The sequence below is a fragment of the Helianthus annuus genome, chromosome 17 (genome assembly GCF_002127325.2).
Source record: "Helianthus annuus cultivar XRQ/B chromosome 17, HanXRQr2.0-SUNRISE, whole genome shotgun sequence".
Classification (NCBI taxonomy): Eukaryota; Viridiplantae; Streptophyta; class Magnoliopsida; order Asterales; family Asteraceae; genus Helianthus; species Helianthus annuus.
In genome coordinates, this window is record NC_035449.2 from 115,283,068 (window position 1) to 115,297,359 (window position 14,292).

Here is a 14,292-nt window from a genome sequence, read left to right on the forward strand (position 1 = left end):
TCAGTTTATTAAGGTTTGAGCTACCCCCGTCATCAGCCCCCCAAGTCAGAGGTATTTGGGGTGTAAGCTAAATTCTTCTGACTTTTGTACACGATTTTTATTGCTTAAAGGCTTCAAGGCTTGAAGGGTTATCAGGCGTCTAAGGTTTTTTGGATTTGAATTTTGAAATGATAGTTAATGTGATAGATGGCAGTTTTTTGCCTTTTGCGTAATAATAACTGCCTAGACTTCACTTTCTTTTTTCTTTCGATCGCCTCTCCTAGGTGCTAGCAAAGATCTGTATGTGACTTATTCTTGTCTCACTAGAGAGGAAGTTGAGGCTTTTTGTAAATAATGGGGGATCGATCTAAAGTTTAATCCGGTGGCTCCGGGTTTTAGATAAATCGATCGATCAGTGTCCCGCTGGTTTGATTGCTCTTTATTGCTGTCATTTCGAGTTTTCTAACTTGTGTCATTCGTTTTCGGTCTTTGTTCTGAATATTTTAGAGTATTATCGTGTGTCTCTTGGTCAATTGTGTCCTCAAGGTCTTGCTGGGACTTTACACTTTGAGGTTTTGTGATAGGGTATGGCCCATCGTTGTTGTTCCGATGTTTCTTCCGGTTGACCAAGAACGACGATCCACGTTTGAGACATCCCCAGTTGATGTTTATTTTATTTCCTCAATGGTTACTACCTTTGGTTCTTGGAAGGACCGATTTTTCTGGATTTCTGAGTCCATTGTTCCCTTCAATCTTGTTTGGAGGCGCCCAGATGCTGTGTTAAACAAGCGTGAGCCATTTGAGTCTAAACTAGATAGTTGGTTGTTAAAAGCCATTTAGGAAATGTCCTTCGAGGCTTCGTCCCTTTCCTGAACACCTTTTAGTGTTGATGGGTGTGAGCACCTTGTGGGACAAGCCAGATCGTGACCCTGTGCTCATGATGATGTTTTGCTTTATCAAGAGTGATGGTACCTCTGATGTTGTGTTTGGTGATGCTGAGGCTATGCCCGGTGAAGAAGTTATTACCAGGAACACTGAACATAGGTTCGAGGGTTCAGGCTACGTGAACGTCCCAAACGCCAAGGGTTTTACCAAGGTTGCTGCTTCCAAACTCTCTATTCACCGTTCAAACCGTCATTTGATAAAGGTTGTCGACCAACCATCGGCTTCTGAGCCAGTGGAACTAAGCGATGACATAGAGGCTTTGGACGACTTGGAAGTTGGGTTTGAGGAAAAAAAGACAAGGAGTTGTCCTTGGTGATTGGTAAGGAGAGTAAAGCAGCGGGTAAGAAGGTGGTGAGCTTAAAGGGTTTCGGGAAGGGTGGTGAAGGTTCCACCAATGTTAATCCAGAAGAGGTTTATGTGTTAGATTGGAGGGTCACAGTTGGTGACAACTTCATGTCTTCATCCTTTTGTGAGGATGTTCTTAACCATTTTGCTCCTTCTATTGTTCGAGGTTCTTGCTCGTCTATGGACGACGACCTGATGATCTCGAAGATGATGATGGGTGCTTGCAACCTTGGTGCCTTCCTTCTAGAGGGTGTATCCCGATTTCGCAAAAGGATGCAAGAATATGAAGTCTTTTCGAAGAAGAGGGATGAGATGAAAGCTTCAATGGTTGCTTTGAAAGAAGCTGAGGGCTACTCTGAGAAGGAGAAAGCATTGCTGTTTGAAGATTTGAGGGGTTTTCTTCCCGCACAAGACTAATATGGTTGAGTTGGAAAAACGCTTGGAGGCTGACAAGGTTTAAGTCAGGGTCGATAAGGCTGCCTTGGAGGTTCAGAAAAAGGCCTTATTAGAGGAGAAAGAAGGGTTAAAGGCTTCACTTGCCCAAGCTACTAGTGATAATAAATGGCTCATTGAGCATGGATTTCAGCAAGTGGTTACTTATCTTCTCCATTCGTCGGAGTTCAAAAAGTTCTTGGGTGATGTGTACACCGAGCTTCTTGTTCATGGGAGACACCAAGGTTTGTTTGCTAGTTACAAAGCTTTGTGAACCTGGGGAGCCTTGGGAAAAGTCTTCTCTTTTTCAACCCAAAGCCTTCAAAGTCTTCAAGGGAACAAATTTTTAAGATTGAGCATATGATTTACCCTTATGTGGGTGAAGTCTCCAAGTGTTTTGTTAAACATTTTCCTGTCTTGCAGGGGCTAAAACCCCAGGGCCTTGATGAGGCTGTTTGTAACTAAGTGTTAAAGTCCCTCTCGAAGAAACGTCATTGCTCCGGAGATAGTGAGTAAACGTGTTTTGAAGGTGGTGAGGGCTCAAAGGGCTCAATCCTTGAAGGCTCTGAGACAGCAGGTGTCGTAGGGAGGAAAAAGAGGAAGGCTAATAACACCCAAGATGATGGGGTTTCGAATAAGGATGATGCAGCAAAGTCTATCATCTCTGATGCTGCCAAATGAAGAAGAAACTTTAATTCAAAGCTTTCTTAGCATGTCGAACAATGTTATGGGTTGTTTGCTTAGACATCTTTTTGTTTTAAGCGGACCGCTTAGGTCCTTTGGTGGTTAAAGCCTGGAAGGCCTGTGGACAATGTTTTATGTTTGATGGCCAGTATGGCCCTTGCTATCTTTAACTTATCTTGATATGTTTATTGTGTTGTTCTATTTACTCCCTTGAGTTTTCATTTGTTTTATATGTTGTCTTTGTTTTAGGCGGTGCATCTTATGTTACTTATACCTTAAAGGTTTCAGTGCTGCAGTCACTTAGCCTTAGGATATTTTTAACAAGAAGATACAACCTCTATCCTATGTATGACATTCACTTAGAGTGTTTTTGGTTCCTAAGCCAATGTTGGGGCTTAAGGAACTTTTGGTGTAGGCTGCTCAAACCCGTCTATGAGACATATATTTGTTGAAAATTGTTTTTCTAAGTCTCATGGAGTTGTATTGATTTAGGAATTCACCCCTTATATAGGTCCATTCAACCCTTGAACCTATTGAGTGATGTTGCCTGGGAGCTCATCCCCTTACATGGCCCTTGCCATGGAGTTTCTTGCTAGGTTCTCAACCTGATTATAGGATAGAAAGACAAATTTTGATTCACCGTTCATTCATTTCAAAGTACTTTGATTACTAGGGGAATAGAACAACTTTTTGGAACTATTTGTAACACATTTTGGTTAAACATGGAACCTTTTAAGGTTTTTGCCATTCCAATGGCGGGGAAGCTTTTTGCCTTACAGACCTGCCAAATTGTATGATCTCCCTTTGTGGGCTTCAAGGACAGTGTATGGCCTTTCCTTCTTAGGGCCGAGCTTTCCTTGGCTTTCTTTCTTGCAGGCCTCATTATTTTGAAGTACAAGGTCCCCATGCTTGAAGCGTTCATGCTTCACCGTGTATTGTAATACAATTCTATGTTTTGCTTGTAACTTGCTTTTTGTATGGCTACTTGATCACGAGCCTCTTCGAGGAGTTCCAAATTCAACATTGTTTCTTTCTTATTTGACTCGAGGTCAATGTTGAATGTTCTTTGTGTTGTTATTCTGATTTCAGCTGGGATTACAGCCTTTGATCCAAACACTAGGCTGTAGGGTGTTTTTTTTGTGGCTCATTTTCTCGGTTGTTCGAATTTCCAATAGCATATTTGGGAAGCTATTCGAGCCAGTTATTGTCGTATCTTCCCAATCGAGATTTAATCCCTTCAACAGTGTTGCGGTTTGTCCTATCAACCTGGCAATTGGATTGTGGGTAAGCTACCGAGCTGAATACTTGAGTTATTCTGAACTCCTTACACCAGGAGCTAGAAGGCTTTTCGGCAAACTACTTCCCGTTCTCCGTGACTAGTGTCCCTGGGAGCCCAAAATGACAAATTATGTTTTCGTAAACGAAATCAATGACCTGTTTCCCTGAGATTTTTGCCAATAGTTTTACTTTTGGCCACTTGGTGAAGTAGCCCACGGCTACCAATAAGAACTTGACTCCTCCTTTGGCTGGTGGGAATGGTCCAACAATGTCCATGTTTAGGGCTTTTGGGTACCGGAGCATGTAACTGTCAAGCTTCACATTTTCGCAGTTGTTCGAAGGTATCTCGATGCATGGAAGGCCAAAAGTATCCGAGGTTCATCAATTTTGACACTACCGATCTTGGGCCACAGTGAGCCCCACATATCCCTTCGTGAACCTCTTTGATCAGATATTGGCTTTGTTTTGGGCCAACGCGTCGTAGTAGTGGTGCAAGGTATCCTTTTTTGTAAAGGATATCTCCTTGTAACACATACTGCCTTGACTTGATACGAACCCTTTTAGCCTCAGTCTGGTCATTAGGTAATTCACCATTCTTGAGGAACTTTTCAATGGGAGTCATCCAATTTGGCCCTTCTTTAGTGATCACATCATAAACCTCAAGTTTTTTGGATGGATGGGGTTTTTAATACCTCAATTAGTACCTTCTTGGTGAGGTGGGCAAACTAAGAGATACAAGCTTGCTTAGTGTATCACTTCTCTTGTTTTGAGATCTTGGAACTTTTTTGATGGAACATGCTTGAAATGTGTTCATCAAATTCTTTGATTCCTCTCGGTACTAATACATGTTGGGTTCTTTTGCTATGTAGCTGTTATTGTCTTAGCTTTAGAGAGTCTGTGAGGACTTGAAGCTTTTGAACCCCTATTTCTTTGGCAATGTAGTTGTCACTTACTTGGTATGAAACAAGCAACGAGTCTGTGAAGACTTGAAGCCTTTTGACACCCATATTTTTTGCAAGCTTGAGCCCGACAATCAGTGCTTCATACTCAGCTCCGTTGTTTGTAGTCTGAAATTCAAGACGAAAGGCATATGTGAATTCCAATTCGTTAGGATCAATTAGAACTAGCCCTGCTCCTGACCCTTCAATGCTGGAAGCTTCGTCGGTAAAGAGCTTCCAAGTATGGGGGTCGGAGGGTTCGATGGAGACTGTATTGACTTCTGTTGTGACTTCTTTAGGGACTTCTATGATGAAGTCAGTTGAGACTTAGGCTTTGACAGCTTTTCTCGGAACATAGGTGATTTTTCAAGCACATTCTTAATAGGTTAGTCAGTGACCACTTATATCAGGTGTGACTGAAAGTACCTTCGAAGCCTTCTAGCCGTTTAGATTAGGGCTAGAGCAAGTTTTTCCGAAGAAGAATATTTGATTTATGCTAATTTTGAAGTTTTGAAAAAGTAAACGGGTATCTGAACTTTGTTTCGTTCAATGATCAGAACTGTACTTATGGTCTTTTCAACAATCGATAGGTAGGTAGAGGTCGTTCCTCCTGTTTCCGGAGCCAAAATGGCTGGGAGTGAAGCCAAGTGTTGCTTCATTTGGTTGAAGGCTTCCTTTTGAGGTAAAACGCTTCAAAGCTGTAAGCTTTCCATCGAAAGCCTTTCTTGTTAGCACATCCCTTGAGGGTTGGCCTTTTATGCTTTGTTTCCCCACGATGTGCCCTACAAACTTGCCTCCTTCAACACCAAACTAGCACTTGACTGGATTAAGCTTTATGTTGATCTTTCTCGGGTTTTGGAAAGTTTCTTGTATGTCATCGAGCATTTGGTATTCTGTTTTGCTCTTGATCACCAAATCATCAACATGATCTTTAATGTTCTTGCCGATTTGTCCGGCAAACGCTTTGTCAACCAGACGTTGATAAGTAGCACCTGCATTTCTTCAACCAAAAGGCATTTTTTGATAGCAAGATATACCTTTATCAATGTGGAATGTGGTTTTTTCTTCATCTTTTTTTATTATTAGGATCTGATAGTAACCCTTTTAGGCGTCAAGAAAACACTTGGATGGGAAGCCTGTGAGCGGGTTATCCTTGAGGTCTATCTCGGGCAGCGGGTAGCAATCCTTTGGGCGTGCTTTATTCAAGTCTTTAAAATTGATACACATTCTCCGAGACTTGTCGGGTTTTCGAACCATTACCGGATTGGCTACCCATGATTGATACTTGACCTCTCGAAGGATTCCGGCTAGAACAAGTTTTTCCATCTCTGGGCACTCTGCAAGACTTCTTTCAAGGGCTTGACTTCGTTTTTTTTTGTATAATGGGCTTAACATCAGGTGGGATCCATAACTCATGTTCAACAATGCTACGAGGGATGTCGGTCATATCTTCCGGGCACCAAGCAAAGACATAGTACAAGAGCAGCTTTTCAAGGTATGAGAGGTTTTCATTGGAAAGGTTAGTGTTTACCCTTATCCCCTGTTGAGGGTTTTTTGGGTTTATGTCCAACCCTTGTTCATCGTATTCGTCCTTTCTTGAGCTTTCCCATTCAACCAAAAAAGCTTCTTGGGTAGGTTGAAGGGTTGCCATCCCTTTTTCAGTGGGAAACTTCACAGTGCCTTGACCAACTGAAACTGCCATTCCGAACACACTTTGCCCTGGCCTTCTTATGATGATATCATAGTTGGAAGGGATATTGATCACCGCAAAAGTGAGTTGTTCGGTTCATCCCTTTGTTCTCTCGTTGAACAAACATTAAGCGTTATTTGGCCTAAAGGCTTGATAGGTATGTCTGCGATACCTTCGATGGAGGATTCAGACTGTTGAAGCTTTGAACGTTCATCGTCGCTGAGAGGGTTAAAGCATTTCTCAAACATGATTTTAGTGGTTGCACCGGTGTCAACATAAGCCTTTTGTGTCTTGATGGTTCCTATGTTAGATGCCATCACCAGAGGGTTTAAAAGCAACTTTCCTTCTGGTGGTGGGAAGCAAACATATTGGCGTTCTCATGCCTTGAAATGATGGCGTTTGTGGGAAGCTTTGTTTTCAAAGTCGACCATGTTCAATTCCTACTTTTTTTTTTTCAACCATCTTTTCCTTGACCCCTTTAACCAATTGAGCTAGTTCGGACTTGACGGCTTTTTCGATTCTCTTTTTGAATTGGAAGCAATCATTAGTATGGTGACCTTTCTATTCGTGAAACTCACAATACTGGTTTGATTTTTCCAATATTTTGTTTTTTGGCAAAGGTTAAGGAGGGCGGAAGCTGTGTTTTACCTATTCGGTTGCCAAGATCTCTTGTGGAGCCTTGGTTAAGGCTGTAAAGTTTATGGTTTTTTCTCGGATTGGAGGGTTCCAGCCTTCAGGCCTTCTGTAATTTGAACCTTTGAACCGTTTGTCATAAGAGCCATACTGGAAGCTCCAGTTAAGAGTTCTCTATCTTTTTTGTTCTTTGATGTCTACAGCTTATTCTCCTCGAATGTGGGCTTCAGCCCTTTTGAGTGCTTCTTCAAGGGTTTTGGGCAGGCATTTATTGAAGTCTCTTGTGAGATATTTGGAAGTTAGCATTCATGAACCCCACAACCCTAATCTTTTCATTGGCGTAAGTTAAACCTTCCTTCTTGTACCTTTTGGTGAAGTCTCTGAGACTTTCATCATCACGTTGTTATGGAAACCTTTGCTAAGATCGTCAAAGGTCTGAATGCTTCATTCAGGAAGGTCATTGAACCATATGCGTGAAGACCCTTCAAGGGTTCGCATGAACATGAGACAACATTCGGGGCTGGGCCATTTTTCAATCCTTGCAGCCCCGACGAAGATTTGGAGGTGGTCTTCAGCACCGTGATAGCATCTTTATCTGGGTTTGAAACTCGTACTCAACAATTTGTTGGGAGAAGCAAGACAAGTTGTTGGGCTTGTAAGGTTTTGAGAGGTATTTTGCTACCCTTGAAGCTGGGTTACCGCTTGAGGTACCCTGGTGAGTAGTTGGCACTTGGTTGATGAAATTAAGGTTAAATCCTTGAAGGCTTTATGTGTCATCATCCAGCTTTCGCGTGCTGCAAAGGAAATTGTGCCATCATCCGTACGTCAGCTAGGGCATAAGGTTAAAGCCTTAAAGGCTTTCTGATGGTACTCATAAAAGATGCCATCATCTGTGTCATCAGCTGGGGCATAAGGTTAAAGCCTTGAAGGCTTTCTGATGGTACTATATAAGGCATTCCCATGGATGTGCTCATGACCATACCTCGAGCCAAAGGCAGGGTGGCCATGGCTTGTTTTCACGAAGTAGCAATGGGAGGGGGAACACTTGAAGCTGGTGATTGCCATAATTGATCAAGAGTGGTTTCATGCCCAATAGGTGTACCAGTTGTAACGAGTTGGGAGGTAAATAAGGGAAAAGCGGTTGGACTTGTCCTCCCTAAAAGCTTAAGGGCTTGAGTGGTTGGTCTGTCACACTAGGACCAGCTTCAAGGTAAGATGTGGCTGAACGTGAGCTACTAAAAGGAAGAGATGGAGGGCCAGGTGATAATGAGGGTTCAGACTCCTCATAATCTAGTCTTATTCTCACCCTTTTTTCCCTTTCTAAGCTCACATGCTAGTTGAGAAGAAATCTCAGTTGTAAGAAATTTCTAGCTACTCTCTCGGGCGTTAGATCTATGCATTCCGGTGTATGCATTGCATCGATTTGAGTAGGTGCAACCCCTGACCGAGATGGGGTTGGTGTTTGAAAAGAAGTGAACTCCGGGAACATATCCCGGTGGAGTACTTCCGGGAGTAGAAAGAGGTGTAGATAGGACCGGTGAAATCCGACCCGAATTTGGTGTTAAATCGGTGTTGTTAGGCACCTGATTTACCTGACCGAGAGACTCGCTTTTAGACATGATGTAAAGAGAAAATGGAGCTACACAAATGGTCTTTAAGATAAAGTAAGCGGCGTTGCCCCACGGTGGGCGCCAACTTGTTGCTACAACAAATACAAGACCAAGGCCTGTAGCGATATCTCCGGGTAAAAGGGTTCAAGGTTTCGATTAGCCTAACGTAGGTCGTGGGATCCCCCCACGTTTGCAAGACGTGGAGAGAGGTTCACTAGTGTTATTGTTGTTCTCCTTGAGTTCTAGACTGATATGAAACCAGCCCGGAACGTAATCGTTGGAGAAGATGAATTATTTAGTGTGAAGAAGAGAAGCAAGCATAAAGCTAGTTCTCATGGGAGAAGAAGAGGAGAAGCAAGCATGAAGCTTGTTCTCGAGAGGGAAAAGGAGAATCAGAGAGTTAAGATAGTTTTCTGTTGATCTTGGAGTGTTCGATATGCTTGGCATGGGCTGCAATTTATAGGGGAAGAGGTTTCTCAAAGGAGAAACCTTTGACTAGTGAACCTGGCTTGCAGTGAGGGATTTACCCTTTTAGGGGTTGAAGGGTTTGGACCTGCGGACAAAAGGGTGTGCTCTTCCACATGGTCTGGTTGCGGCTGGGCAGGAGGTTTCACACGCAAAGGGTGATGTGATAAGGCTCTGACTTGTCTTTTTTACTGTTCATGACCGTTGGACCATTTCCGAACCTTTTAACCTTTTAAGCTGTGTGTCTCTAATCAGTTTAAGCTTTTAAGCTGTGTGTCTCTAATCAGTTTATTAAGGTTTGAGCTACCCCCATCATTACATAATAAACACACCAAACAATTTCCTAGAAATTGTTATATTCCATATCAAAGTTCCGTCAAATGACTTACAGTATCTCATAGCGGTTTCAAATCAAAGTTCTTTTGTGTGATCGTGTTTTGGTAATTGATTCGAACTGTGTTTCAAGAACAATATCGGGTGCGGGTTGCGTCTCAAGAACATATCCGAATGTGGGTGGAGTTCTGTTGATTTGGGGTTGGTTCCAATTGACGAAAGTATGTTAATTTATAGTGTTTAAAAGATATTTATTTTTAAATTTCAAAGAGCCAAACGTCACTTTTTTTTTGTTCTTCGTGTCACCCAAACGGTGACCCAAGCCCCACCTCAGTGACCTTCAACACTAACCCACCGCTCATGCCCTTTTCACGGTAAAGAAAGACAATATTTCACGTCCATAAACCTATTTGATCGGGTCACCAGGCTTTTGTTAAACCATACATATAGTCTATCAACATAAAACAACAAAATGTGGGAATTGATAACTCCTCCAACCACATCCACCCAAATAATATTCTAGAGTAAATTGCCATTTTAGTCGGTGAGGTTTTGATCAAAATTATCACTTTAGTCCAAATAGTTTTTTGTTACCCTTTTAGTTCAAATAGTTTTGTTTTCTGTCATTTTAATCCCTGACTTTTATCATTTTTTGCTATTTTCATCCAACCCACTAACTTCATTCAAAAAATTTAGTTAACTTAGGTGAATTTTGGTCAAATCACATTTTTCTTTTTTTTTTCTTTTTTTTTTTGCAGGTGCGATGGTATGGGAATGGTGTTGTGCCGGTTTACAATGAACATGATGGCAGTGGTTGTTGGTTTTACGATGATGGCGGTGGTGTTGGTTGATGACGTGGGTGGTGAAAAAGTGGATGGTGTTGGTGGAAATGGTGGGTGGTGATGGTAGTGGGGTGGATGGTGATGGTGCAGGCAGATGGTGGCGATGATATAAAGTTGTGATGGGGTGGGTGGTGAGGTGGTGGTGGTCGATGAAAATGACAAAAAATGACAAAAGTCAGAGACTAAAATGATAGAAAACAAAACTATTTGGACTAAAATAGAAAAAAAAAACTATTTGGACTAAAGTGACAATTTTGATCAAGCTTAGAGACTAAAATAACAATTTACTTAATATTCTAATTTAGTTTAACGTGGTTGGTGATTAAACGTGTGAAAGGTTACTTTGGTCATTTAACAATTACTTCAGTTTGCTTACACCATATATGTCGCCAACATCTAGAAATAGTACACCACTTTGGACATTCAACCAAAGTCAAACCTTCTCATTTCGTCACAAAATCTCTCTCTCTCTCTCTCTCATAATCAAACTTTGAACCTCAATTTACTCAAAGGTACGTTTACTTGAACATCATGATCCAATCATCATTGCAAGCTTTCAATCTTATCATTCACTTTTATGCTCATTCATTCATGCTTTCCTTTTCATCTTGGTTTATTAGAGTAGTTATTAGTTAAAGCAAGATGGTATAAATTGAATTTCTTTTAGAAATAATTAAGGTTTTGTTCTTGTTTGAAGAACACAATGCAATTTTATTCTTTTCAGTTGAAAATTGACCATTTGGGTTCTTTAGGATCATGATGCTATAATTATAATTAGTTGGGGATTTTATACCCCTTTTATCCAACTTTCTTAAATTCACTTTAGGTCATGTCCTTTATAGAATTTAGGAGTGTTCATCAGGTTGGGTCGGATAAGGACCCAGTATTCGAATTTGATTCAAATCGGTTTTTTAGTCGGATTCGAATAATGAACACCCCCGCTTTATAGCTTCATGTTTTCCGGATCTACCTGTTTCGGTCATTAAATGTATATTTAAGTCATAATCTGGATTTATTTGTGTTCAAGTTTCTCATTTCTTGAATCTTTCTCAAACTTCAGGAAAAAGAACTGGTTAGGGTTTTATTAGATGCAAACATCCCAAAAATCTCGAAGCTCCGGAGCAGCGATCCATAGGTTGTACCACGAACCAGAACCTATCGAACCATTTCGCTTGACAGGTCCCCATTTCCAAGTCTTGAACAACAATGCCTACCCTGACACGCGCCCACAAGAAAGCGTTGTTGCTTCGTTGCAGACCCCTAACGAACAATTCTTCACCTTGGAATCATCTCCCGTGATAGAATATCCGGCGTGTAACTCTAACTCGCCATACAGTCGAAGCCCGTTATCCCCACAAGGGTCTGCTCAGTCATGCTTATCAAATCTACACTACTCGTCCCCTGAGAAGACTTACGGGTCGCCAGTTAGCAGTGGAATTGAAGAGGCTATTAGAGAAGTGGAGATGGAGTTGTTAGGGCCTGGATCGGATTTTGAAGACGGGTCTATCACTAGCCCACTTGACAACAAAAACAAGTATTATAAGATCCTGCAACTCGGTAATGCAAATCTTGATGTAAAGCAAACCCTGATTGACATTGCTCATGCCATTGATGATGGTGCTAAAGAAGATGCCGATGCACTCATTGAAGCTTTACAAAGCAAGGTATCGGTCACTGGTGACCCGATTCAGCGGTTGGGTACGTACATGTTAGAAGGTCTACGCGCCCGACAGTTGTCTTCCGGAAGCTTGATTTACAAAAAGTTAAGGTGTTACGAGCCGAAGCCGGAAGAGTTGACTTCTTATATGTCAATCCTCTATGAGATCTGCCCGTACTACAAGTTTGCGTACACGTCAGCAAACGCTGTCATCAAAGAAGCTATGCAGGACGAGACCCAAGTCCATGTCATTGATTTTCTCATAGCGCAGGGTAGCCAGTGGGTCCAACTCATCAAAGACCTAGCCAAGCGGCCAGGTGGCCCACCGAGACTCCGTGTCACAGGAGTTGATGATGGCGACTCATCTTATGCCCGAGGGGGCGGGCTCCAACTTGTTGGTCAAAAGTTGGCTATGGTTGCTGAAGCACACGGGGTCCCTTTTGAGTTCCACGCAGCCGCTATTTCAGGAAGTGATGTTCACTGGGGGAACCTAAGGGTCCGGCCCGGTGAGGCACTGGCCGTTAACTTCCCTTACATGTTACATCACATGCCTGATGAGAGTGTGAGCACGACTAACCATCGTGACCGGTTAATCCGGTTGGTCAAACATTTGACTCCAAAAGTCGTGACCCTCCTCGAGCAGGAATCTAACACGAATACCTCGAGCTTCTCCAAACGGTTCGAGGAGGCTCTTGATTATTACACGGCTATGTTCGAGTCTATTGATGCTAAGTTGCCAAGGAACATAGTGATGCCACGGGATGACAAGCAGAGGATTAGTGCAGAGGAGAATTGTGTAGCTAGGGATATGGTTAACATAGTGGCATGTGAGGACACGGACCGGGTTGAACGACACGAGCCATTAGATAAATGGAAGTTTAGGCTGCAAGCGGCTGGGTTCATGGCTCGTCCTTTGAGTTATTCGGCTGTGACCGCGGTTGAAGAGGTGGTGAGGGAATATAGCAACTGTTATCGGCTTCGGGAGAAGGACGGGGCGCTCGTACTTGCTTGGAAGAACAAAGCGATGGTAACATGCTCGGCTTGGAGGTAATTAGGCGTCGGAGTCCTCTTTTCTGGATAGGATTAATGTTCATATATTTTGTACTATACTGTCATACATTGTTCAAATATTCATGTTCTGCTTGGACTTATGGTTGTGTTTGGTTAACTTCTGAAGGTTTCCAGGGTTTATCTTCATTTTGTTTATTTTCTTTTAGTACATGAACTTGCCCGCGGTATGCAAATTTTGTAGGTACACACGCTTTTACGTCAGCTGGTTCTTCACCTCCCCATCTGAGCGTCCACTTGGCGTTGAGCGACTTAAAGCGCCAGCTAGACGATGGTGTAAATTCATGTTACATCATGGCATCGGCACACGTTAGTCAATGTAGGCCATTTGTACATGGTCACTTTATAACTTTAAATGCATGTGCTTATAGTTTGTTGACCTCTTTAATATGATCCTCTCAAGTTGACACTTTGAGCAAACACTTCAATCAAGTTAAAAGAGGAGATTACACGATATAGTCCATAAACTACTAGTTAGCACTAAAGAATTAAGGTCTAATAAACTACTAGTCAACACTAAAGAACTAAGGTTTGTTAGATATGACAAATGGATCACACACAACTCAGTGATTTGAAGCGGTAAAAAGTCAAACAGACCCGGCTATTGGGCCAGCCAAGCTGGGCTGGCACACAAGGCCCAAAATTTTGAAGGGCCTGGTAGGTTTGTGTAGGTTAAATAAGTTATGTCTATATAGGGGTGTGCATGGGTCAGATTGGATCGGTTTTGACCAAAAACCATTGCCATAACCGCGGTGTGCATGGTTATTCAGTTTTGATGGTTATAGCGAGTTGGTTATAGGTGGTTAACCGTGTATTTAGCTTAGCTAAAAATAGCTTAATTTTTTTTAACATGGAATAAATTGTTATTGCATATTTGTATATATTAGTATATTTCATAGTATTAAAAAATATATATAATCTATAATATTAATACCAATTATTATTATCGAATATTCAAATAAAGTGATATGTCCATAAATTCAAATAAACATTCAACCAAAACCACAAAATGATATGAAAAACCCACAAGTACTAAAAATCTTCAGTCAAAAACATCAAATATTAAAAATATGGTGAAAGTCCTAAATCCTGTAAAGATTTATTACATGTCGGTTCAGTTCGGTTATAGTGGGTATGAAAAAAATGATAACCATAACCGACCCGCTACTTTCGGTTTTCAAAAAAATCATTAACCGACCCACCGGTTTTTTATTTGGTTCGGTTTTTTCGGTTTGATTTTGTCGGTTAATTCGATTATGGTTCGGTTAATTCGGTTTTTTGCACACACCCCTAGGTCTACATAAAGGGATAAAAAACACTGATTAATATGTTACGCATACATAAAAGGCCCAGGCGCTGAAATAAGGCCCAATCCCAAATGCTAACCTTTTGA

General features: G+C 41.7%; 1 protein-coding gene across 1 annotated transcript; it reads left to right on the top strand.

Moving 5' to 3' along the window:
- The first annotated feature begins 10,565 nt into the window (after nt 1-10,565).
- Nucleotides 10,566-13,050, top strand: LOC110925587 (scarecrow-like protein 13). The gene is made up of 2 exons (XM_022169509.2): nt 10,566-10,686; nt 11,235-13,050. Exon 2 carries the CDS (start codon nt 11,263-11,265, stop codon nt 12,880-12,882), a length of 1,620 nt encoding a protein of 539 aa, XP_022025201.1. The 5' UTR covers nt 10,566-10,686; nt 11,235-11,262; the 3' UTR covers nt 12,883-13,050.
- Nucleotides 13,051-14,292: the final 1,242 nt, after the last annotated feature.

Coding starts and splice junctions, on each gene's coding strand:
- LOC110925587 (XM_022169509.2), top strand. CDS start 11,263: ATGCAAACATCCCAAAAATCTCGAAGCTCCGGAGCAGCGATCCATAGG.